The sequence below is a fragment of the Gallinula chloropus genome (assembly GCF_964237585.1).
Source record: "Gallinula chloropus genome assembly, chromosome: 4".
Taxonomy (NCBI): domain Eukaryota; kingdom Metazoa; phylum Chordata; class Aves; order Gruiformes; family Rallidae; genus Gallinula; species Gallinula chloropus.
The window spans coordinates 22,604,826-22,631,078 of NC_140088.1; the positions used below are offsets into that span (position 1 = coordinate 22,604,826).

At 52.0% G+C, this 26,253-nt stretch overlaps 2 protein-coding genes across 3 annotated transcripts in view; both read left to right on the forward strand.

Annotated features, from left to right (window-relative positions):
* Positions 1-763: 763 nt before the first annotated feature.
* On the forward strand, positions 764-2,622 carry TNNI2 (troponin I2, fast skeletal type; the record flags this gene model as incomplete). Its single annotated transcript, XM_084263347.1, is given in 6 exon segments — positions 764-820; positions 823-876; positions 1,148-1,276; positions 1,702-1,791; positions 1,917-2,093; positions 2,384-2,622. Coding segments are annotated over 6 exon segments (606 nt in total). The 3' UTR covers positions 2,483-2,622.
* Positions 2,623-3,397: 775 nt separating this feature from the next.
* Positions 3,398-26,253, forward strand: part of LSP1 (lymphocyte specific protein 1) — a 48,034-nt gene continuing 25,178 nt past the window's right edge. The window contains exon 1 of one of the 2 annotated variants that reach the window (XM_084264235.1): positions 3,398-3,537. In XM_084264235.1, coding sequence (XP_084120361.1) covers positions 3,458-3,537 — 80 coding nt within the window. In that variant the 5' untranslated portion in view covers positions 3,398-3,457. Of the gene's footprint in view, positions 3,538-16,336; positions 16,490-26,253 lie in introns of those variants that run through there. The other variant, XM_084264236.1, reaches the window with a different exon arrangement.

Here is a 26,253-nt window from a genome sequence, read left to right on the forward strand (position 1 = left end):
GCAGCACATCAAAGTTGTGGCTTCTTTTATGAATAAGAGACCTGTTCCTGCTCTTCCAGCACATCATGGGTACAGAAGGGTGGTCTTGGTCTTCCAGGCTCACCTGGCATCCCAGGGAAGAGGGAGCTTCCCTCCTTGTGTGCTGCAGAGGCTGCCTTGTGGCCTTCCACCTCTCCTGGCCTTCAGGCCCTATGGTTGTGTCTGTCCTGCAGCTGTCATGAACTACCCCTACCTCCACCCTGGATCTGCCTCCCCAGTGCCCTAACACACCTGTAACTGCCAGGCTGGGGAAGGGCTGCAAAAGGAGTTGCTGTTTCTCACAGTGTCGCTTTCAGTGTCTCCTACGCTGGGTCTTTCATCTCCAAAATAATGCAGCCTGTATGTTTTTACCTGCCTGTCCATCCTTCTCACCATGTGTGCCAGGGACTGCTCAGAAAGACATCTCACACCTCCTGAGTGTTCAGGGGCATTGGGGCAGTTGAGTGCAAAGAAAAACACATGCCAGAGTGCAGAGGAAATTAGAGAAAAAGCTGAAACTCCCAAGAAACCAACTTTGAAGTTCTATTTTCTATACACATCTTCATCACCTTTATTATCTTGGTCAGAGGCACCTCAGAGGTTTAAGCTACCTGAGTTTGGCAAATCTGGGTTCAGCAGGGACCGCCTTCTTTGAGTGCCACTGGTTTGAAGACCAGCTGTGTGTCCTCCTGTCTGGAGCCATTCCCTGACATGGCTGCAGGTCCTTGGTGGACTGTGGGGTTGTATGGGGAAGGGGAATGGAAAGGGGAATAGGCACCCAATAACCTGCTTCTCTCTTGTTCCTCCCACTTGCAGAAAAAAAGGAGGGCAGCTACTGCCCGTCGGCAGCACCTGAAGGTATGTGGCACTGCTGGGGCTAGGTGAGATTTGTCCCCACCGTCCCATCTCCCATCCCAATCTAGCCAGCTCTTGGCACTCTCCATCCTAGAAGGGGACACCATGCAGAATCTGGGGGCCCCCACACCCTTCCCCACTCTTTACTGTGTCATCACCAGTATGCCTTGCTTGGAGACACTGGTATTGATGGGGAGCTCCCCAAACTGCCTTTCTATCAGAGCTCTCCCTCCCTTACCTCCACTCTGTGCTGACCACCTTTTCTGCCTTCCAGAGTGCTATGCTCCAGCTTGCTGCCACTGAAATAGAAAGAGAAGCAGCTGCTAAAGAAGTGGAAAAACAAAACTACCTGGCAGAGCATTGCCCTCCTCTGTCACTCCCAGGATCCATGCAGGATCTTCAGGTACACTTACCCTTCCTTGTGCTGTAGCAGAAAGGACTTGGCTCCATCAATCTGCCTGGTAGTGGATCTAGATTGTCCTTCCCATCTTGACCCCCTTCTCACCTGTGGGTGCTCTGGAGCTGGCTGGATGTGGAACTGGCTTGAGAGGCAGCTGGGGTCTCTCTGAAAGAAAAAAAAAGAGGGGGGTGGGGCCTGTGTCTAGCTGGCAGAAATATTGTGTTTCTAATGATGTGTTGGTTTGCATGAAGCTGGCAGCATGGAGACCAGAAGATGGCCTGTGAGTCACCCTTCACTGTCTGGTCTTGACCCCATCTGGTCTTCTGGACTGAGGCCTTTCCAAGCCAGTGCAGTCAGGAGAGAGGAATCATTTATGTGTGTGTGTCCATGTCCTAGCAATCAACATCCCTCTCTGCTCTTCCTTCCAGGACCTGTGCAAAAAGCTTCATGCCAAGATAGAATCAGTGGATGAGGAGAGGTATGACACAGAGGTGAAGCTACAGAAGACTAACAAGGAGGTGAGTTTCCACGGGAGCCATCCCTCAGGGAAGCCTTCATGTATCCCTGTGCTGCCTGTGTCTGTCTCATGAAACCTGTGCCCTGCTCTCTCTCTGCCTACCCCTGCCATTTTGTCCCCCCATAGCTGGAAGACTTAAGCCAGAAGCTCTTTGACCTGCGGGGCAAGTTCAAGAGGCCCCCCCTGCGCAGGGTGCGCATGTCCGCAGACGCCATGCTGCGGGCCCTGCTGGGCTCCAAGCACAAGGTCTGCATGGACCTCCGAGCCAACTTGAAGCAAGTCAAGAAGGAGGACACTGAGAAGGTACTTCTTCCCTCTCCCCAGTGCCTGAAGTGTTTGCCCATGTTTTGGGGGCTTATGCCTCCTTGTGTGATAGACAGGATTGTTCTTCCTGCTCAGTATTTCCTCCTCTGGTACCCATGAAGTTGAAATAGGAGCATATATATAGCCCAAAAAGATGTACAGCATGGGTGTAATTGGATTCCTCTAGCTGACACGTAGTTTTCCATGGGAGGTTGGGTTAAGGGCTTTGCTTGGATGAGTTCTCACCCTTGGGGTTACCATTCACACCCATGTGTCTGTTTGTCCCCCAGGAGAAGGACCTCCGTGATGTTGGTGACTGGAGGAAGAATATCGAGGAGAAGTCTGGCATGGAGGGCAGGAAGAAGATGTTTGAGGCTGGCGAGTCCTAAGCATCTCCACACCCATCCTCTGCTCCCTCCTGTCCCCGCCATGCCCTCAGTCTCAAGGGCACCAACTGGGTGCTGTTTCTCTCTGGTTTTGCAAAGAGCTGCATCCTGGCAGCAATGGTGTAAATAAAGCTTTGGCGGGAGTGGTGGATGTCTCCTGCTTGGGGGGGAGGGGAGACACCAACCTGTGCCATGGTGCCAACGAGGTCTGCCCCCACTGTGGGGGTCCTGGTGGGGCTGGGGAGGCTTTTGTGGGGGTGGGGCTGGGGGACCTCTCTGCTTTTGGCCATCCCCCAGAAGCTCATCCCCTTTGTTGTAGGGAGAAAAGGATGAGGCTGTGCCACCATGCCCTGCTGTCATCCTCCTGCCAGTCTGTACTACCAGCTTCTGGCCATGTCCTTCACTGATGGTGATAAGAGTCCAAGCCCTGGGGGCAGAACTTCCACCTATGGTCACAACATCGAGAAGCTATGGGAAACAAGAAGAGATTCCAAGGGAGGTGAGGGGTGATGGCTGCAGGGCAGAAGCAGATCCTTTGGCTCCAGAGGGCTTTGAGAGTTGTGAAGTCAGGACAACCTCAGCAGCTCCTGTGGCAGCACCCTGGCACCTGGTGCACAGAGGGCATTGCGGTTTAGAGGTGCTGGCTGTCCCCAAAGTGGCACGGGCAGCTGTGTGAGCAGTGGGTCACACCTCTCCCTGCCGTGGTGGGGATTTCCATGTCCCCCAGTTTCCCTTTGGGCTAGACTAGCACTTGGTGATTTTGAGCTGCTGTCAGAGCTGAAACCTTAAAATGGGCCAAACGTGTTCTAAAAACACAAAACCCACCCAAATTTGCCTTCGCTTTCCCATCCCCCCAACCTCGCAGCCCACGAGGTTTCCGGCACAGCTCACTTCTGCCGAGCACAGGAAAAGCGAAAGAGCAGCAGCACCCTTGTGCCAGAGCTGTCTGCAGGGCTGCGGTGCCCGCCCGGGGACAAGATGTCAGACTCGGAGGGGTGCCAGGAGGGCGCGGAAGGTGTCAACCAAGCGGGAGATGAATCCCCTGGGGAGAATGAGAGGTGAGGTCTGGGGACTGGGTACCCCAAGTGAAGCTGTCCCAGGAAACTGGGAGGCTGACAAATTGGGAGGGGTGATGGTGGGGAAAGGAGGGTGCTGGGCCAAAATGGTGATGACCTATGAGGCTGAAATTGGCCAGATACTCTGGTAGCCTTTTGACAAGCTCCTGCAGCTGTGGAGAGACTTGGACTTCCTAAAGGTCTCATCACCTTTGAACTCCACAGCATTTTTGGAAAAGGGTTTGATCAAGCGGGGACCACAGCTCCAGCAGCAGGCAAGCTCAGCAAAGGGTCTGGAAGTGTGGACCTGCTCTGCAGTCGGTATCAGTCCCATCTTTAAGACCAGTGGGTGGAGATCAGCTGCCTCCTCTCCTTGCGGCGAGCTGGGGGCACCTGTTTATTGCTGTTCCCCCTGTGTCTCTAAGCGAATTAACCTGGGAATGTTTCAGGCTGGTTGCTGTAAGGTTCATACATCTCCCTGTGCCTCTGCTCTGCCTTGTTTTATCAGCAGAGACTGTAAGGTTTGGGGTCTGCTTGCTCCACCCTGGACTGCTTTCTGTGGGGGCTAAAAGGAGACAGACGGGTGGCAGAGACCACATCTGCCTGTGTCAGAGACCACATCTGCCTGTGTCGGGGAGGCAGACAGAGGTCAGTTCAGCCGAGGTGTATGTCTCAGAAGTACTCAGATTTGGATTGGATTCACGCTGAGCATCCAGGGAGCTTGGGGGGTTGCCTGATTTTTCTCCTCCAGCTTCAAAGCTTGCATTAGCATTTCTCCCCGAGGCTTCTGAAAGCCGGTTATTGTTGATAGAAAAGAAAAAAAAGCCCTTGAGTGACAATGAGAGGAGAAAGGTGTGTCATCTCCTGTCACTAATGGTTGCATTAAGTGTCTTAGCTGACACCTGACAGCAATTAGCCTTGGCTGAAGACTTGACTGGAAGCTTCAAAAGGCAGTGGAAGGCTCCATGCATGACTTTGCTGCAACAAAGAGGAAGCCTTGGCTTCTGGGAGTGTACATGGGTTTCTCAGCGTGGTCTGTAGGATTCCCAGCATCACTCCAGCCTGGCCATGCCTCTGCTGCAGGCTCAGATCACCTTGTAGGAGTGAGAAACAGATGCTGGGGGCACCTGGGGGTAATCGAGCTTTCCCCCTCTCCTCTTGCTGTGGCACAGATACTGCAAGGTGACAGGGGCTGCTGGTGAGGCAGGGTCAGCTTGTCCCTTCTCTGTTTCCTGATGTAGTTTCATCTAAATAAGAGGCTGGAGTGGCCTGTCCCGTCCCACTCCAACCCTCACAGTCTTTAGAAACTAGTTTATAAGATGTGGGTATGAATACTGATGGCAGGGTGGCACAACCCTTCCTCCTTCACTGCATTTTAATGAAAAATGAGCCTTGGTGTAAAAGAAGTAGTGAGCAAATGTAACTTCCCTTTTGGTTTTAAGATATTGAGAATTACTTTCCCTCCCAACTTGTGTAATAGCTTTACGTGCAGCTCTAAACTTCTCCTGGCTGTACTCTGCTATGTGCATGCTTGCCAGGCTCTGGTGACTTCCACTCCCAAAATGGAGGAAGTGTGTGCTGGCGGTCGGGGGCTACTTTTTCTCATCCTGCGGTTAGCTCAGCTCTCTGATCTCCTCTCCTTGAGGACAAAGCTCTTTTCAAGCTGACCTGTGTATGGACAGAGCCAGGAGGGTGCCCCTGAGACAGCTGAAGGCATGCTGGTGATGTGAGCAGTGAGTCTTGGCGTGGAGCTGCCAGGAAAGTACAACCCAAGGCTCCCTCCCTGGTGGAAGAGCACAGAAGGAGATATGGGGAGAAAAAAGATGCTGGTCTTGCTTAAACAATGCTCAATGTATATAAGATAGGAGCTTGCACTAGAAAATGCCCCAGAAATCCTAATTTGTACATAGCTTACTCATTTCCCCATACAAACGGGGACATGCTGGAAAAGTCTTCCTGGCACCAGTTTAAAGTCACCTAAACCAAACCAGTGTTATGCTTTCTTCCATGAACTGGAATTGCTATAGAGGAAGCTTCTGCAGTGTAAGCCTGCTGTGAAGCCTTCCCAAAATAAGTGAGAAGCCAGGGTGGGCTCTGAGGTGGTGGCTGCTTGGTTTGTCCTACTGGTGGGACAACACAGTGCAGGATGGAGGAGCCAAACCTGCTGTTTTGACAGTGGGAGTCTGAGAGCCCGAAGTGTGGGGGAAGCCTGCCTTGCACCAGGGGTAGATAACCCAGTATGTCTGTTATTTAGAGCACTCTCCATCAAGATCTGGAGGCTTCAGGCAGCCCCGGACCTTAGTTTGCTACCCCCATGGCTGTGTACATCCTACATCTTGGGTTGTGCTCTGCAGGATATTGGCACCTGAGTAGGAACATGGCTCACAAAAGAGGTTTGTCTGAGATGAGAAATTGGTTTCTCCCAAATTCCCCCATCTCCTTCCTTCTGGGGCTTCCCACCCTGTGAGCTGCAAGGAGCCCTTGGCAGCCCATGTATGGTCACCGCCTGGGGAGAAGCTCTGCTATGCTAGCAAGCCCCAGGATTTTCTTTGCCGTGTCTATCCCCAGCTGCCTTGAATTCTCCAGATCCTTAGAGGAGTCTCAAGGGCTCTTGCTAGGATGACCGCTGTTGCTAAGTATACCCGCGGCTGGAAGGATGTTGTCTGGGAAAACTGATACGCAGTGTCTTTGGACCCCTTGGCACACCAGATTCCTTAGGGGAGGAACGGAGCGATGGCTGATCCCTGCTCAGGAGTAGCTGGTCACAGTTTGACCCAGATGGGCTCATTAAAGTGGAAAAATAGTTGGGAAATGAATAGGGGAGGGCCAGATGGCTAGTTTAATGAAGATGGGCAATCCTTTAGTATTTCCAAATTGGCTATAGGTGCCTGGCAGTGGCATAAGGGATAAGGAACTGTCTCTAATTTTAGGGAGGTATCAGGTGCCTTCACTGCCCCTTTCTCCTTGGAGAAGAAAAAAAAGAAAAAGCCTGGCTTGCCTTGCTGTGCCTCTGAGTTACAGTTGCAGTGTAACGCTGTGGCTTTGGAGCCATGTGCTCAAGTAGGGGATTGCCCAGCAGCCTTTATTTGAGTTTTGCTTTTTATAAGCTGTAGAAGCCTCTCAGTGACGTTTTTAAAAAACTTTGGGTGAAGTCTGGCTCTGAAACCTGTGGAAATCCCTTTGCCTCTTGATTTTGCAGAGACCTGGCTGTGAGGGAGGCCGGGCTGTGTGTCTCAGGGATGATCCTGGGGTCTGCTAAGAGGGGGTTGTGCTGGACCAGCAATGCTGGAGTGGGGTGAAAAAGCATTTCTGCTGTTTGAGGTGGTGCTGGGCTTCCTGAACTTCTGGAGGAAGTGGGGCAGAGACACAGCCCAGCCTGCAACTCTGGGGCACCCAACCCCTCTGGTTGTGGGGGGCCCAGGTATCCCCTGGCCTCACCCCACGAGGGGGCGAGCTCTGCTCGGCCTGATTTGTCTGACAGCACAGATAAATGAGGAAAATGGAGATGTCCAGGCAGAGTTTTGGGGCACGGCAGCACTTCATCACTTGCAGGGAGCAGGTGGGCATCCCCCAGGGTGGAAATATGCCCAAGGGAGAGCTGCTGTCAGGGGATGCTTGTGGCACTTTGGGATGGGGTGGTGTCCTGGCCTTGTGATGGACAGTGGGGACAGCTCAGCATCTGTTTGCAGCCATGATGCTCATGGGGGTTAAGCTGTGTGACTTCCCCACTTTTGCTGCAGCTGAAACAGGATTAGTGCTGCTCCCTGGGTATGGCTGAGTTAAGCCAAGAGATGTGCGAGGTGTGTGGAGGGATGGTGTGGGAAGGAGGAAGGAAAAAGGGAGTTTTTTCCATCCCTCTGGTCTGAGCATCCTCTCTAGACATGTGGGTTTTGTATGGTTTGCTGCTTCAGAGGATTTCAGGGCTTTCCCAAAATCTGAAAGCACTTTTCCTAGCAGTAACTGGAAGGGTAGAAGATGTGGTGGCTGGCTGCACAGCAGTGAAGTGGTTAACCTCAGCATGCCCTGAGGATCCTGGGCCCCTCTGCTCTGACCCCCACTGACCCCACTAACCTAGCCCTGGCTGATGATCTGCCTGCATCCTCCCTTCACATCCATCACCCCTGCAACCCACATGCCAGGCTGCAGGGTCTGTGTGGTGGCTGAGCAGAGTCCTACTTGCCTTGGTGCTCAACCCCCAGAGCTAGGCTTGCTCCCAGTTAGGCATTCATCCAGCCTGTCTGCTGCCTCCACTGGGACCCTGACTTGCTTCTGGACAGACTGCCTGGATCGAAGGTGCTCTCAGACCTTGTCAGTGATGCATTTTCATTGGGACCAGCTGGGTTTTTTTTTCCTTTTCTTTCCCAAGGTTGGGAGTCCTGGCCCAAAGAAAGTTGTTGCCCAGGCTTCAAGGGGAACTGGTGGCTGCCAGAAGCCTGGGACTGTAATTTGGCTCTGACTTACAGTGCAAACCTGCTGTAGGCTTCAGGATCTCAAGGGAAATGCCACAAGGAGTTGCTACTCTTGCTTCATCCTCCACATGCAGCTCTTTAAGTACAGTCCAGCTACACAAACCTGGAAGGATGGTACCTGGCAACGCAAGGGAGGGCTCTGCTTTGCCCAAGGCAACACCCAAATTGTGTAGGGGCTTTGACCTCCTGTAGCTGCAGCTCCTGTTCCCTTAATTTAAGTCCAAAAAGCTCCTCATCAGGCTGAGCCTTTGGACTCACTGAGGAGGTGCTCTGGCATTCTTTGAAGCCAAATGCATAAGAACGGGTTCTCATGGGGTGGCTCTGCTCTCATCAGGCCCTTCATAAGGACAAAAGTTGAGGATGTACACCAGTGAAAGGAAGACACAGGGGTGTGTTTTGTATGATGGGGACTCAGGGGCCTCTATACCTAGATTGTGCTCTGGATCATGGTCATCTGGTGTATGGGTCAAAAATATGTCCTAGGAGGTGCTGCACATGCTGGGAAGGCAACTGTCCTGCATGGCATGACTTCAGTATGATCAGTACTGGAGAAGCACCTACAGCAGCCAACCAAAGTCAGGGTGTCACTATGGTGGGTAGTCTGTGGCTGCCTGAAAGGTCTACTGCCTCAGGGAAAAGAGGATGGGTGATCTCTACTGCAAGGCCAGTCAACTGAGGCCAAGATGATTAGGAAGGGGGAGAGATGTCCTAAGCACAAGACTCACCTGCTGTGGATTAGCTACCCAGAAGAGGTCATTGGACCCATATGACATCTGTGAGGTCTTGGCAGATGTCCCAGGTAAGCCAAAGCACCCTCAGTGGCACTTGATACCTATATGTAGGCACCTGCTTTACTTCCTGCTTTCCTAGTATCACCTAGGAAGCACAAGCCACTGCTGAGGTTTGAGCCGAGGCCTCCTGAGGCCTGGCCAGGTACCTCGCAGTCTTCAGCCTGCCTGGGTGCCCCACAAAGCCTCAGTCACAAATGGGTTAACCAGCCCCGCTTGGAGCCCGGGTGTGTTTTCCTTGCTAGTGTATCCATCCTAACACACACCAGATGTGTGAGGCAGCCGCTGGAGTGTCTTAATCCCAGGTTTCGGCACTCGGCATTGTCTTTCTCACGGGCAGGTCTGCAGCGGCTCTGTGGGGGCTCCGCTGCCGCTGGTGCAATGCCTGCGCAGGGAGGCTGGCAGGCCCCGTCCTCCACGGGAGGATTTGCAGCAAGGAAGGATGAAATATCTTCCTTTATTTGCTGCTTTAACAAGTCACTCCTGGGAGGAGCTGCTGGGGCTGGCAGCAGAGTTTGATGCTGATAGCTTGAGTTGTATGCGGCGAGTATTAAACCCGGGAGCGACTTGGGTTCACCCTATCTCAGAGGAGCAGCGGTTGTTCCTGCCAGCCTGGTGTGTCTGATAATTGCCCAGAGAGGAAAAAGAGGAAAACACAGCTGGAGTTATTAATGAATGGAAATGGCAGTCAGTGGGCTTCTGTTGTTGGATTGATTGGTGACTTGCACCCGGTGGTCTGAAAACCTGGAGCCATGTGGAGGCAACCAGTCTGGGGTGTGCATGACTCGGTTTATGGGGAGCTCAGTTTATTTGGATCTCTCTTGCTGTTGTACACACGTGTAGGCCCAAATGCTTTTGCACCATACCACTGTCTGCCACAGACCTGTGCCAGTTTGCACCACCCCTAGGTCTTTGGCTCTTTTGCTTACACGCTCACTTTGAAAATAGATCCTTGGCTGGGGGTGAATTCTGCACTACCAAGAAGCCTCTCTCCCAGGTCTAGGTGTCCACTGCTTGCTGCAGCTAAACAGGCAGTATGTGCAATGCCTTTTATCAAGCCCTTGCCAGACAGTTTGGAAAATATGATCTCTTTTTCTGTGCTTGTGCATGCATGTGCTTTTCTGCTGCAAAAGCAGTTTCCTTTCCAGTGAAAGCTCGCTCCAGAGCCATTAGCATCGACAAACCCTGAACTATTGACAGCCCCCAAACAATCATGACTACCAGCCATTTCGGAGGGATGAAGTTCTCCCTCAATAAAACTGATGGCAGTAATTATTTCCTCTTAAAATAGGTGCCTCCTTGCTGTTGTCGCTTAGCTTGATGTAACAGGAGCTGACAGCAGTGTGTCCTAAGCTGAGCTGTCCTCAAGACTAATGTGCTGCACAGGCTCTGCACCCCTGCTCTGGTGGGGCTTCTCCTTCCTTGGAGTGGCATTTGTCTCTTCTGTATTTTGACTCCAGTTTTTTATTTTCCTGTGCAGAAAAGCTCACCTTCAATTTTTGTCAGGCCTCATTTTGGAGTATGAATGACCATCTTCCCCCCAGCAGAGGCTTGTATTGGTCTTCAGGCTTTTTGGATTTATGATGATACTTTTGCCTGCCCTTTCCTAACAGCTCCCATCTTTCTTTTGGCCAGCTCAGTGAGGTGGGTATTTGCAAGCTGAGATGAGATGCCTTTCCCAAGGACAAGGTGAAGTTTGAAGGTATAGGTAAGGGTATAGCTCAGAAACAGGATCTGTCAGATGATACTTGGGAGTTCCTGCTTATCCATTAGTCTACCCTGACCCCAGCTGGAGTAACCAGTTTGGCAGTGTGAGGCAGTGATTAATGGTTGCTAAAACTGCTTGTGTTGCACAATGTGGTGCTGCGGTGCTACATCAGAGCCTCAAGTCAGCTGCAGATGAGATAATAAGAAACTGTATTTCACTTCTTGAAAGCTGTGCTGGTCAGCTGAGCAGTGTGGCTTGGGCACAGGGCTGCATTCACACAGCAGAACTACCCTGCAAGCCTAACAACAAACCGTGTTGTTCAGCGCTGGGTGGTGCTTCAACACATCAGACAGACGCCATTTGGTGAAAGAAGGCGGTGCCTCCACTACAGGGTGTGTCCCTCCTACACTAAACACGGGAGATGCCTGAAGGTGTCTTCAGCTGCCCAGTCCTAATCCACCAACCCAACGCAAAGACCACTTTTAAATGGACATTCAAAGTTCAAATTCGTTCAACAGCTTTCCAAACCTCAGGCAGCAAAGACTAGTGACAAGGCAACATGATACTGTTAGAAGGCCTTTTTTAGACATTACCAACAGCATCTGCTGGTGGGGGGACTACCTCTGGGCAGCAGTTCCCTACAGCTTGCTTACCCAGGCTGGAGTCCTTTGTCCCACTTTTTGTCCCTGTGGTGGAGAGGCATCCCAACGAGATGGAGCTGTTCTCCTCGAGGCCAATAGTTCTATTGTCCTCTAATGACCCTCCTGTGTGGGCTAGAAGTGTCTTATCTGCAGCCATTGTTTTGTCTTCCTGTCTCTTTCCCAATTGTTTTGCTGATTTAACCTAATATATAGGTCTGGTGCACACTGCACCATGCTGGCTGGATGTGCTGGACCAGCTGCGCTCCTTCAGGGTTTGGCTGAGTCACTTGGCCTTGGCCCTGGTCTGTAAAACTGGATGGTAGCTCAGTGCAGTGGCTCAGGTGGTGTCTCTCCCTATTTGCACAGAAGGTGCTCTGACCTTCTTTAGCCATGTTGGGCTGCCTGGTTAATTATTACACCACCTCTCTTTCCTTCCCTCCTCCCCCTTTTTAAAAATCCAGCTTTCAGATGTTCCTTTCGGTTCCTTTTCCCTTGGTCCCCTCATCCTTTGTGCTCATTTATACCACCTCTGGAGTGAAAGCATCTTGTCTTACAAGGCTTGTAAGCTTGTGTCTTTCCACTCACTGGGGAATGAAGTCAGCTCTTAGGATTTTAGGTTTATGGATGTACCCATGAAGTGACCAAGAGAGGCTCCCCCTCCATTCTGCATGAGAGTGAGGTGTAGCAGAGGGGCAGAGAACGAGGGATGCTCCTTCTAGACCTGGCTTCCTCTCCCTCTCATTTCTGCCTCTTTGGATGCCATAGGAAGAAAGTCATTATTGATCCCAAGCCAAGACTTCTGACTTTGTATGATACGGTGTTTGTTGACTCTTTGGACCCAGCCCACAATTGGACATGTTCTTCATGGTACTCCTCTGAGCGCGTGGGCCAGGCAAAACCTCTGAGCCAAGACAGCTCCCGCCTACAGCACCCCCTCCCTGAATACCCATGGGGTCACACGTTGGCTTGGGAATGTTCCTTTCTGACTCATGGCCAGGGCAGAGGAAGGCTGGCCTGGGAACATGGTTGGGATGAGACTCCTTCCCCTGCACCCTGAGCTAATTGCACAGATAAGATGCCCTGTCCTCCAGACACCACTCTTCTGGAGCCTGTAATGAGCTGTTCTGGTGTGAAGGAGACAATGTGCTGCTTTTGGCTACTAGACACACTGTTTCCTTGGGATTATCTCTGGTTTGCCTGTTTTGGCCTCTGTATTTGGCTGTCCAAAAGTGAGCTCGGGCAATTAGGGACAAAGGTGAGTCAGGCAAACTCTATCCATCAGGCTAATGTGTAAACCATGCCATCTAGGAGCTGATGTACCAATTGCTGTCCCAGTGGGCTGGGCAAGTGCTGATGTCTGCTAGGCTGGTTTCAAAGTGGGAGTTGCTTGTGCCCGGTGAAGTGAGGTTGAGGAGGTGTCAGGATAGGGAAGGGGGTTTGAAATGGCAGAGGGAAGGATGCATCGCTTAAAAGGCAAAGCAGAAAGATTCCCCCCCATCTACACCATCACCCTAGAGGGGCTGCTGGTGGAGATGCAGGGTCTCTGGCTGAGACCTGGCTGCTTAGTCTTCGCTGAAGGGGCAAGGCTGTTCCTGTGAGAAGGTCTTTCTAGTGGTGGACGTCTCAGCTCGTGGCAGGGGGATTGTAACAGGATGATCGTTAAGGTCCCTTCCAACCCAAACCATTCCATGATTCTGTGATATTCTCTGTGGGGGATCCCACCACTGACACGCAGGCACGGACCTCTGGAAACTCTGTGGGCAGCTGATAGCACCTATAGAGGACTGGCCCTCGAAGAGACTGTGCACTGGGGCTTATGCTGCCGGTGCTTTGCATCCCAGCCATGTTGGAGAGAATTGCTCGAGGGGCGTTTCTTTGCTAGCAGGCTCCAGTGTTCTCCTGCTTTTTCCCCAGACCATGTGTTAGCCTCCATCTGATTTCCCAACTAGTCCTACATAGCAGAGTGATTGTGTAATTAACGGGAACTGGTGTGGCCCTATCTCTCTGGGACTCCCGCCCTCTGTCCTTCAGCAACGGAGCCAGACCAGCTCCCTCCTGGCACCTCACCTTCCCTGCTGCTCCTGCTGCTGCTGGGCGGAGCGCTGGGAAGCTCCCTGGTGTGTTTCTGGGTGCCGTGGGCATCCCCACTCCTGTAGCAGGGTGCGGTTTGCTGCAGGGGTTTACAGTGGCTCTTCTAGTTTCAGCTGTGCCAAAAAACTAACAGAGTAATTCAGTCTTTGTTTTTCTTCCTGTGTCCGCTGTACTCCTACCCGCTTCCTGGTGGGACCAGGAGGTTTGCTTCTGTGAAAGGATACAAGCAGCTGTGAGACTGGTGCTGACCTTACTGTTCTTGGATACGTGGCTTGAGCACCTGGGCTCAGCAGCAAGCGAGGGAGGAGAGGGAACAGAAGGCGCCTCTGTTCTGTGGAGTGATGGTGTGGGGTTTCTCCTGCACCACTGTTCCTCCATGGTCCCTTAGGTCCAGCTTTTGTGCTTTTGAACAGTGGGTCTAAATGCTCCCTGGCTCACTGGGACTGGGGTAGTGATGCTGTCAGTGCGTCACTGCGGGTGCACTGTTCCCTCTTTCTTGTCAGCTGTGAGTTTAGAAAGAGGGTCTTGCTCTGCTGTCCTCCCCCTGTGGTCCTGCAGGATGGATAAGTTTTCTTGTTGAATCTGCTGTCTGTCTTACAGATGGAAGCCAGTGAGAAGGGCGGGAAACCTTCCCTGAAGGTCGAGTAGTGCAGCCACCTTGTGAAGGCAGAGGGATTTTCCAGCCAGAGCTCATTCAGAGTTTCTCTCCCTGGGAGCAATGCAGTGCCCAGCCTGTTGAGACCTAGGGACTACTTTCCTCACTGCTTCACTTCTGGTGTTCCCAAACAATCTTAGCATCTTAGACCATTAAGAGCAAATGTTGTAGTCCTGGTTTTCATCACCCAGCAAGGTTTTTATCCACCCTGTTCACTGGAGGCCCCTGTCTCTGAGAGGCAGTCAGTGGTGGGGTAGAAGTCTGCCAAGAGCTTGTGAGAGGAGGAGCTCACACGGACATCTGCCAGGAGACAAAGCGATCTCAAGTCAAGGTGGTCTTGCTGGGGCCATCTACAGCTTCTCTCACGGCCCCTCTATGCAGATGATCTTGCCTGCAGTAGGTAGTGTTGTGCTGTCACCTCTTCCCCTCCCCACACCCAGTGAGCTCCTGCCTTTTCCTGCAGTGGCTGCATTCCTCCCTGCCCCTCCTCAGCTCCCTGTGGATTGCCCGGCATCTGTGCCTAAAATAAGAGTGCTGCTGTGATTTTATTCAGCCCCCAGTTGTTGCTGGCCCATGGCTGCTAGCTGTGTCTCTGCCTGCTGGGGGTCCTCCGTCTTGTGTCCTTGGCTGGCTCAGACCGTGGGAGTCACTGGTGTGTTTGGACTGATTCTCTCCAGAAAGAAAACCCTGTAGGTGCCTACTTCACTTGAACTCTGTGGGCAGTTGTGCTGGAGTAGGTAGAAGTGTTCACATGCTTACACCTAATTACTCCTGTAAGTACTTGCAGGGCTGGGACAGGCTCTTTTTGAGCAACAGAAACCTTTTGTGGTGGATCTCTTGCACATTCTCACCAAATTTAGAAAAAAAGAAACCCAAACAAAGCAGTGTGACAGCATCAGATCAGCCCGCAGAGCAAGGCCAGTGTCAGAGTCTGTGCTGAGTGGGGTTTTTTTTGTTGTTCCTGATCATCTAGGGGATGCTTTGTAAATATCTGCTGGAAAAAAATGTGTTTTGAAATTAAGAGGCTCAGGGGAAGGGGGCAGATGGTTCCTTCTGATCTGGCTTTAATGTGCTTCCTTTTTATTTGGATTTCTGGGTGTATTTCATGGGCAGCTTCCCCATTTCAGCATATCAGGCAGCAAGAAGCACTTCTGCAGAAGTGATTGGAAAGGAAACATGCAAATGAGATGAGGGACCCAAAGCAGAAGGAAGGTGAGACTCTAAGTAGGGTGAATCATAGAATGGCATGGGTTGGAAGGGACCCCAAGGATCACAGAGCTCCAACTCCCCTGACACAGGCAGGGCCACCAACCTCAGGCCTGGATCTACAGAAGGTTGCCCAGGGCCCCATCCAACCTGGCCCTGAACACTTCCAGGGACGAGGCATCCACCACCTCTCTGGGCAGCCTGTTCCAGCACCTCACCACTCTCTCTGTAAAAAACTTGGTTGGTGGTCCCATCATAACTCTTCCTGCCTAGTAGATGATCTCTTCACCAAGAAGGCACACATGGACCAGGAGATGCAGGCTAAGGAAAAGAGATCTATTTATTTATTTATTTATTTATTTTCCCCAAGACTGCTCCCATGGTAGCATGAAGAGCACTCATCTGAACACATGGCAGATGGGCATTTTGTTTTAGCAGGTGGCAATGTCATTAGTACTTCACCAAACGCTTCTTTAATCTCCTGAAATATCAGTGTTTCACAGAGGCAAGCCAGATTTTTTTGCTCTTGCCCAATTTGATGGCTGGGGAAACTGAGGCACGGGAGAGTCGGTCACTTGTGAGGGGGAGGTTTGAGAGCAAAAGCTGGCTGCATCCTGCTTGCCTGCCCCGGGCTGCAGCACAGTGACTTCCCCCCAGTATCCAGCTGCTGTCTCCATCCCAGAAGAACATTTTCCTCTGGTGCAGCGCTTCCCAGCACAAAGCCCCGCTCACATTGGTCTGGCTCTTGGGTCACCTCTCTGGGCATTGGGGGACCGTTTGCAGGTGAGCCCTGCGGGAAGCCTTCTACTGTGAGTGGATCAGGAGTGATCTGCAGCCCTCTGAGCGCCAGTTGCCAACCTGGGTTCCTGCTCCCAAGTCGCTTTGTGTGATCAGGAAAGCAGCGGTAAAGGTAGAGGAAAGCGCGTGGAGGGATTAACCGGGGGGAGGGATTGAATAGGGGAAGGAGGAGGGGGCTGGAGAAGATGAAGGAGTGAGAGAAGAGGGTTAAAGCAGCGAAGGGCGAGGGAGAAGCCCCCTCGCTGGGGAGCGGGGAGCGCCGGGCTTTGTGCTGCGGGACCCGCCGGCTGCGGTCCCAGAGATTCTCCCGTGACACTTCCACGAGGCAGGGGGTAGAAGGAGGAGGAGGTGGAGGTGGAGGAGACAAGCCGGGGGTGTGGAGCAGGGGGGGCTAGCAGAAACAAAAGGAAACCAGCTGCAGAACTTCCTGAAGGCGGAGAGGGGGCCGCGGGAGCGCGCAGCGCCGGGCGGGCAGCTGCCTGCGGCGCCGGGGAAGGGGGCGGCAGCCGGGACCCTGCCCGCCACTTCGCCGCGACCACCATGACCAGCGCAGTACTAAGGAGGAACTCCAGCAAGCAGGGCCTGCAGAACCTCATCAGGTGAGAGCCCACCTGCCCGTGGGGGGACGCGGCTGCCCGCGGGGGCGTGCCTCCGGCCGCGGGTCGCGGGTGGGGAGCACCTGGGGGGAAGAAAGGGAACGCGTTCCGCACCGACCGGCTTCTCGTCCCTTTAAATCGGCGGAATTTCTTCCATTGCCCCGTTTCTCCGGCAGACGCGATGCGTCGGAAGGAAGGGAAATAGATACTCCCCCTCCTCCCCAAACGCAATATGAGAAAAGCAGATTTGAACTTACTGATGGCTTTTCCAGGAGCACACAACTGAAATAACTGGGCACGACTGTGCTGTGACACTCACCTGAGCCGGCTGATCCCCCCCTCCCCGCCCGACCCCCCCATCCAAGGGATGTCTCCGTATGTGTCTTTTTGTGTCCCCTGAGTGCTGAAGGCTTCTGCCTAGGAAAAAGATAGATGTCTTTTTTTCGGTAGGAAATGTATGCTGGGCATGCTGTGATAATACATTGTCAATTCAGAGATCTGTAAGGGGCCAGATCTTCCCAGGGCTGCGAGCTGACACTGCTCTTCTCATTTAATTAATCGCAATAGTGCTTTGAACCTTTCTCTCGGAGTATAATTGCCAGGGCAGGGAGGTGGACCGTTCACTTGGGTTTATTCCCGTTTGTCAGCTGGGGCTGAGCCTGGGAGGACGCCTACATTGTCTGCTGGCGCTGGGATTCCCTTCCATGCGGTCACTCTCTTTTCCCTGGGGGCTGGAAATACCGCTTTTCCGTGGGGGCTGGAAATGCTGCCTTCCTCTGTGGCTCCCCGGGACCCTCCTCTGGCCCCCAGTGCTGGGGAGCTCATTCTGTGCAATGCTGGTGGCTCTGACCAGGCAGAAGAGACGCTCCTCATCGCTTTATATTTAATAGAGCAGCTGGCTGGGTGAGATGGAATTAGGGAGTGCTGGACTTGCATCCTGCATGTTGGACACCTCTGGGGTCCCCTGTGCTTGCCACTACCTGCTGGTGTCCAGTTGGGATGTAGAAGACTTCTACAGATGGGGGCATGGGTGTTTTCCAGGCAGCTTGGGATTTCCCTGGCTAGTAAAGCAGCCTCTAAACCCCACCCATTCCATAAGTTTCTTGTCTTGGCTCCTAGAGCCATTCAGCCTGCCTTCTTCATCCTTCTCCAGCCTTCTCTCAGGACCCCTTCTGGACCAGGGTCAGTTGACAGAAAAGCTTCTACTAATTGCATGGACCCCTGGGGTAGCAAATGGGCAGGAGGAGCTGGCTCCTTTCTGCTCATCTCCTGTTTGACCTGTTGCACTCCTTCCCTGGTCTCAGCCCAGAGAGACTGGGATCTTGGTTACAGATACCTGTTTCAGAACAGGGCTTGGTCAGGGCCTCACGAGGGGTATGGAAACCTCTGCATGGGTGTGCAGCAGGCAAGGAGGGGCTCAGATTTGGGGCCAGTTGCTACTGAGGAGGGCCAGGCAAATGGACCAGCTTGGGAATTGCTTGCATGCAGTTGTGTGGCAACTTATTTTGCAGGATGGGAGATGGAGGGGGGCGGGTTAGACATGTGCCTCATACACAGAAAAGGAGCGTCCAAAGAGCTGTCCTTGGCACAGGCCAAGCCAGGGTTTTTTTCCTGCCCTTAACAGTGTCTCCAAGTTCCTCCTGCTGTGGATAAGGGACTTTTGGTGCCCTTTTGGACTCAGAGGGGCTTTTGCCAGCACAATGCTGGGATGACATTTGTCCTGCATGAGGTTATTATGCCTAATCTGGCTGAGGTTTGGCTTTGTGGCTGTGCTTTCCAATCTTGCTTATAGGTGAGGAAGGAGGTGGGCTGTTTAGATGTGTGAGGGATCTCGTCCATGGTTTACAATCCCACTAGTGCTCATAGGAGTCAATAGGAGAATAGGAAGATTTGCTCCATGCATAGCACAGCCCGTTTTGCAGTTGTATTTTCTCCCAGAGCAGTTTTTTTCCTAAGCCTGACCGTGGAGCTGGCTCTGCAGGCTCTGCCAACCTGTGTGCGGGCATGAGCTCCTTCAGCCAGCAAAGGACTTGAGTCTCCTGGCTTGAAGACATATTGCTGTTGAGATTTCCATGCTCTACTTTTATCTGTCCCAAGGTGACTGCAGATAGAGCAGTTACACTGCGTAGGTCCTGGGCTCTTCTGATGTGCCCAAGTGCATCAGTGACCTGGAGCACAAGAGTGAGAATATTCATGAGCTCTGGGGATTTTGGTGTGATGCTAAGATCTACCTGGCTCCTTCTGCTGAAGAACATCACCAGGGATAAGCAGGGAATTACCTTCTCTGATCATCACTCAGCCAAGGTAGCCACTTGCCAGGCTATCCTACAGCTGGATTAAGGGATCCTGAGCAGAAATCAGTGTGAAAGTCATGTGGATTTTGGGATGAAGAGCTGAGTCCCAATGCATTCATCCTTGTGCTTGAGACAAAACCCCTTCATTTCAAAGTGGCCTGTGCCCATATGTGGAGCAGGAGTGCATGGTTGCCATCACCCGAACATCTGTCCCAGGAGCCAAATTTGCATGGAATGGCTTTTTCACAGACTGTGCTGGCAGGTTTAATGTATGCTGGGTTTTTTGGCGGGTTGGTGTACTGAAGAACTGTGTGCCATGTCTGAGACACCACAGGCTGAAGCACTGAGTTAGCACTCTAGGAAATATCCTTTACTTTTTTTCCCCAGGCTGGAGGTGGGCTAGAAAGATTAACCCCCCTTGCTCCTTGCTGGCTACCAGCAGTGGGACACCGGTAGTTTAGCAGGAGCATGCTATTTACATCTGAAAGGTTAGAGGCTGAGAAGAGCTCGGGGTTGTGCCTTGAAGGACCACAGGGCAGAAGCTGCTGAGTACTCACCTGGGAAAGGCATGGGGAAGAGAGTAGGGCTATCTACCTCTCCCTGCCCCGCACTCCCCTTGTCCCTCACTGTCGCTGTCGTGATATCTCTGGGGAAAGATTTCTCCCTTTGTAGCATGTTAACAGCAGCCTGCAAGACTGTATATTTTAAAGCCCTCTCCACACACGAGCTGCTTTATCTTGTTATCACAGCCCATTTTTCCTTATCCTTCTAATGAATTTCTATAAATAAGATAGGGATCCAGCGCCTGTCATGTGGATTCATTCAGTTTGTTATCTCCTCCTGCTGGAATCTTTCTCTCTATTGAGCCCCTGAGTGTTTCACAAAAGAATATGGCTGTTTAATTAACCCACAAATCAGCCTCTCTGCAAATCAGCTGCACCGCTCCTCGAAACCGGATTATCGCGCCTCTCGGTCGACGCTGCTCCCACTAAGTGCCGCAGCCGGGTGCTGCGGTCCCCTCCCCATCGCTGGGCTGCTGGTGCCTGCCTGGGGTGTGCAGCTCTGGGGTGAGTATGGGTGGGTGTGCGTTGGAGGAGCTGCCACTCTCGTCCCAGCCAGGGTGGTTTTTATCAGGCGTGTGGGTGAATCCTTAGGAAGTGAGCCGCGGGAGAAAGGACAGGGGTTTTGCACGCTGCTTGCACTCTTCCTAGCACAACGAGGGACCTGGCCCAGAAGAAGGGCCCCAAGGCATGGCTGCTGAACGGGCAGCAAATAAACGAGTGTCTATAATTACAGACATTTGTAACGCCGTGGAGCCTGAAGTGCAAAGAGTGCTGTGGAGAAGGGGGACTGAATCCTGAGGATGAAAATGCTCTGGGGAAGAAAACGAGTCAGAAAATTAGATCGGGTGATAAACCTAATTATTTCCTCCATGGGATGAGGCTTTTGCTTCTTTATGTTCCGTGGAGTCAATTAACATGGGAAGCCAAACTGTGAGATCAGAAATCATGCTTGCACGCCCCTGTGTTCTGGCCTGCCATGAGATGAGATGCTTTCTGCCTCCAGCCAATACCAGCACTTGTGGTCCAGGTGCCTGCAAGGCAGCTGCACTGCCCCTTCTTTCTCCCTGCAACACGCTGCCGTGTCATTGAGCAACACCATAGTAATGTTCAGAGTCCCCCAGCATTAGGGGTAGCTTTAAAATTCCCCGAACTTGAATTTAGGCGTATGCCATGAGGACCACATTTAGTTTGACAAAGATCCCTGCCTTTGCCCCTCTCTGCGGTATGCCTTCCTTTCTGCCTGTGTGTGAGGTTTCCTGGAGCTTGCCAGGATGTGTCTCAGCAGGGAAGATGCTACTCCAATATTTCAGTCTTGACCTCCCAAGTGCTGAGCTGGGAACAAGAAGCCTGAAGCATCCGGAAGGGCTGGATGAGGCTTTGCAGGAGCAGAGTGTTTTTACAGGGAGTGGTTGATGTTAGGACATGGTCTGGGTATGGTTTGTTGCCTGGGAGGCAGTGGGTGCTGCTCCCAAGGGTTACTGCAGCATCTCTTTACTCCATGTCCCTGAGTTGTGGATAGGTACGGGAAGTGAGGAAAGGTCTTCTTGAAGTGGGGCAGGTGGGGTCCTTAGGGCCGGGGGGGATAATGGGTGAGCAGGAATGAAGCCAGTAGCAGTGCTGCTGCATGAGGGGGAGATGAAGAGTTGTTGGCATGGGGACAGCGGGGGACACAGGACCTTCACCCATGCAATTCATACTTCTCAAGGCTGCCTCAACATTTCATAAGGAGCCTCTGGTCCTTGCAGGGCTTACCCTCCACGGTGGTCCTCTTCTTGAACCCTCCCTATTTTGATGTTTTTATCAGTGGGAATGTCAGTGGACAGGGATGCTGGGGTCTGAGGCTTTACAGCTGGGATGGTGTGCAAGAACAAATTTTCAGCTTCCAGACTTTCTTTTCCTTCTCCCACCATCAGTATGACTTCACTCGTTTGATTGCATGGGAGCTGCAATCGGTATTTCGGGGCAAAGACTGTTTTTTCTCATGAAGACATGCTGCCTTAACGCAGCAGGGACTGAGGGCTTGCTGCTGACTCTGGTTCCTGTTGCAGCACAACTCATCGGTGATGGCCATAAATGAAGAGAGCCTCAACTCTCCCAGGGAGGGGAGCAGCACGTTCCCACGGCCTCCCTGCTGCCTCCTGCTAGTGCCTGGGTAGCAAACTCCCTCCTGCTGGTGGGGGCTGCGGGGACTGGGGGGACAGCACCATGCTGAGCGCTGTAAAATGAAGGACTCATGGCCAAACAGCGCTATAAAAAGCAGCAAGTCTGAGATGAATCTCACTTTTAATCCAAGGCTTGAAACACGGCTAAGGTTGTTGAGTACCTCCTTAGGCTCAGACTTGTTTTCCAGCCTGAGTGTGTCAAGGATGATGCTGGCTGACTGTAGCCAAGGCAGGGAGGCTACAGAGGCTTGCTTCCCTCTGAGAGAGAGGGAGAAATAAAGTACAAAAGTGTGGTAAGCCAGTCTGAACCTCTCTGACAAGTCTTACTCCTCTTGACATGCTTTCCCCTTGTTTTCACAGAGACCAGACTTCCTGCTCTTTAGAGAAAACATCTGATTTCTTGAAAATTAGGGGTGAGGTGGAGAGACCATGGATAAGGGCCACGGTTCAAGGTTGTACACAGCACCGATTTCTCACACCTACTGAATACCATGGAGTGCTGTGAGGGCTCGAACTCCAGCCTTTTCCTCTTCCCTCCCCCACTGCCCCCCCACCAAATTCCTGACCGGTGATGTTAATACATTACCACACCAGTCTATCTGTGTGCTAAGGACCCACGGTCCTGGGGGTGCAATCCATCATCTTGTGAGGGATTCGCTGGGATTCTGTCTGCCATGATTAAAACCAATAATAACAAAGAGAAGCGGTTGTTCCCATCGGCTGCCTTGTGCCTCTACGAGTGGCCTGTGGAAGTCATGTGGAAGTGCAGACCTTCCCCTGTGCCTTTCTGGAGCCACTGTCCTGTGAGAGGCAGGAGGGGAGAGACAAGGGTTGTGCTGAAGGACCAGCCCTGCCTGCGTCCCTCCTCCGAGATCTACTCCTGCCATTTACCACCAGCTTTCTCAAATGTCTCTCCTTTCGCTTGGGGATGCTGTAAATTACCAGCTTGGGGCTTTCCCTGCTTGTCACACCACAGTGAAAGGTCAGTCTCTGCAGGGAATTTAATGAAGGCTCAACCAGGCAGAGTTTTATACCTGGCGTGTGTGGATGCATGGCTGCACAACTGCAGATCCTTCTTTAGGCAAAAATGAGATGTGCTTTTGTGGAAAACCCACGAGATTCATTTTGAAAAAAGAAGAGTAGTTTTTCTTTCTAAAGGGAAGATAGGCCTCTGTTGTGCTGCATGGGTTTTTTCTCCTATTTCTGCTCATGGGAAGTTCGGGCTGTATCATACTCTGTTTGGATGCCTTGGCGTGCCCTTATCGCCCCATGTGCACGTCTTGCCGCACACCCCCAGCTCCAGCAGGTCTCTGGGGACAGGGTCACCCCCCTGGGTGTGAAGCAGCTCTACCCTCCTTTTTGCATCTGGAAGGCAAGCCATGATTTATAGAAGCAAAAGGGAGATGTGGCCGAGATGGCGCAGCTACGGGTGGGGTGGGGAAGCTTGGTATGAGAAAAAGACTGAGGGTGAAGCATATACACACATTTTTTTCCCCTCTCCCCCCTGCCCCCCTTCTTGTTCAAACTCTGTAGCCTGGACTCTGAACGGAGAAATGCAGCTGAGGAATTACATGAATGTATGGGAGGGAGAGGCTTGTGCAACATCTCTGGCTGCCTTTGACTGACAAGCTGATCTTTCAGAGCTAGGATAACCATATCCCCCCAGACGAGGCTGCAATAAACTCCAGGCTGTGACATAATAATTTTTGATTTTATTTCTTTTCCCAGTCTCCCTGTATCGTGCCGCTATCCGCACCCCTTTCCTTATCCTTAGCTGTAGCCTTTGCTATCAAGGCATGCTACTCCTAAGTCACAAAAATCCGTCCATCAAGAAGCGTAACTGTTGCTTGCTGTTTGACTTGACGTTGGCCATACTGCAGATGCTTTGCCAGCCCATGTCAACAGCCATAGTGGCTGCTGAATGCCAGCAGCCTCTTGGCAGAGCAGTAATCAGGGGATCGGGATGCCAGCTGGACTTTTGCTCTGTTCCCTACATCATCCTGGCTTTGTGGTGGCCTTGGATAAGCCCTTGGTTTTATGTCTTAGGGACATGTTTCTGAAAGTGTCTTTATACGTGGAGGTATATCCAGGTCTTGGAAGGATCTTTGGAAAGGGCTGAGATGCTGACCTCGGATGCCTGCAGTGTGAGGTATCCCCTGGGACACTGCTTTGAGCCAGGGCATATGTGGTTGGCAGGGAAACTGCCATGAAAAAACTGAGCCATGGCAGCCTGACTGTGCGTTTCATGCAAATATCCTCAGCCATGGCTTCTGCGGTGGCCTGACACCAGTTTTCCTGAATGACATGAGCCAAGGTGTTATCTGGCTATTTCAGCATACTTGACTCAGCCACACAGATCCATTATATGCTGTTTAGAAGAGATTAATAAGTGATTAACTTGGTGGAAGGTCAAGTGGGTGAGAGAGCTGCCTTTTGCGGATGTCCTCTTCTGCTTCATGTGACAGGGTGAGCTGCACATCTCGGGGCCCCTGCCAGTCGTGTCTGAGCCCTTTACAAATGGGTGATAAATGCAATATGAAATAAAGCCCAGCAGCTCTGCTTGGCAGCAGGATGAACTTGTTGACAGTCCTAGGCTGTATTCTGGTTGATGTTGATTAGCCAACTCTGGTAGCTGGTTGCTGGATGCCAGTGAAAGAGTGTTATCCTGAGTATGCTGAGGGATCTCTCTCCCTGGTGGGCTGCAGGGCACCAGCATTGTGCCTGGCACTGTGACAAGGCTGCGATGGATTGTGTGGGAAGGAAAAGGTCCTTGCACAGGTTTCTGGCCTCTCCCTTTCTCCTGACCTCAACAGGACGGATGCTGAGGGATGCAGGGTACCCTTCCCAGTTCTTCTCTAGTTCGTGCCCCATCCATTGTGTGATATTTTTCAGTTGTGGTAGACATTGTTGCTTTTCAGGTGATGGGACCTTTACCCTTGATGGCAGTAGGATTTGCACTGGGTCGACAGGCTCTATGCCCTTCGGGAAACAACAACCTTCATGCTGGGGGTTGTGCACGGCTCCTCCAAAACCTTCACCCAAAAGTTCTTCTCCAGTAAACCCTAGCTCTAAGGGGGCAGCCTATCCAACACAGGCAGTGACCAAAGTCAACACCATTCTCGCCCGGTACCCTGGTGAGCTCAGGAGACAGGAATGTCCAATATGCAGATAGAGGGTTCCTGGATTTTTCTGGTGCAGGTCTGCAAGGTCCAGAGCCTCTGGGAGGCATTTCATTTTCCTTTCTGGAATTAACTTTAGTGCTGAAGGTTGGTTTTGAGCCAACAAAGCTTCCTTTGAGCCGTCGGCCATGCAAAAGACTCCTTGAGTCTGCAGCATTTCCCTTATACACAGCTCATCTGGTGCCAGAAATTTCCCTTGCCTGAATATTATAATCTCTTCAAGTGCCGGTGAAGAATTGCCCAAAGGAAGTGTGACCTTTCCAGCAACGCTGGCTTGTCTGGAGTGGGCGTTCATGGCCCTGTGGAATGATGCAGCCTGTATCATTGTTCTGCGGGAGGAGGAGGAGGAGGTGTTTTGTAGGGCAAATGGAAATAAGCCCCCTCCCTTCGCTAGGGATCTGGATGGAGGTGAAGTCAAAGGCTGAATTCCAAATGGGCAGCTGGCCTTGGTCAGAGTAGAAGTCTGAGCATCCCAGGCGCTTGGCAAGCTGTGACTCTGTGGCCAAAGCTGAATTGAGGTGCTTTCAACCTCTCCCTAGACCTGCAGGATCTCCTCAGGAAGAGATAAAACCCTCCCCCAAAGAGCGTCTCACCCCAAACCAAGAACTCCATAAGCTGTGGCAGGGATATGGGGGCTGCAAAAGAGAAATGACCCAGCCCCATAATGAGGTCTTGCCAGAGCAAGCCCTGCATGTGGTTCCTGGCTGGCAGGGCTGTAAAGGGGTTTCTCCGTCCTCCTTTCCTTCAGTCCCCCTCATGCTTGCATGAGGCTGTGAATTTCCTTTCACATCTCAGGAAAGCCCTGCTGTCAGGGCAGGTGGCTGGGTGCTGGAGTGTAACATGCTCATCTTGCTTCAAGGTTCATCCCTTCTTGCTTTCCATTTCATTGGCCTGTGTTGGGCGAAATGAAGTGGGGACCTCTTAGAGCCACTGGGAGCTATGAGCCTGGTTCTTCCTAAAACTTCCCCAGTCTGGAACTGACCTGGGAAAGTGCTGGCCAGAGTTGAGGGCAGAGGTACATTCTGTCAGCTCTGGATAATTATTTCTAGAAATGGGAAAGATGGTTGTGCAATCCTTCTGTGAGCTGAGCACGTTGGGCTACTGATGTAATTGTGAGCAATTAGAGCAAATGGCAGACCGCAGCCTCTTCTTAGAAAACTGAACTGCTTGGAAATTAAATCTTTCCACCTTTTTGATTTGAAAGGCAATTTACCAGCTGACCTCCTCCTCACACTGATGAAGGCTTGGCCTTGTCCAGTTTGAAATGGCATTCAGCTTGTGGTCCAGCAAACCCAAACGCAAGGACTTTGACAAGGTTTAGCTTCTCATTTGTTTATTGGGATTTTTTTTGTTTGTTTTTCACTGAAGACAAATATTTGTGCTGCTGGGTCAGTCAAAAAGGATTTGTCCTTTTCCCTCTGCTTGTCGGTGTGAATGCTGAACCCTAAAGCATCGCTTAATAAACCTTGCTTTGTCACCAGCTTTTTTGACCACGAGAGAGAGAGCTCTGAATCCGCTAATAAACTGGTTTTAGGTGTTTGCTAGAGGGTGGTGGTACTTCTGAACCTG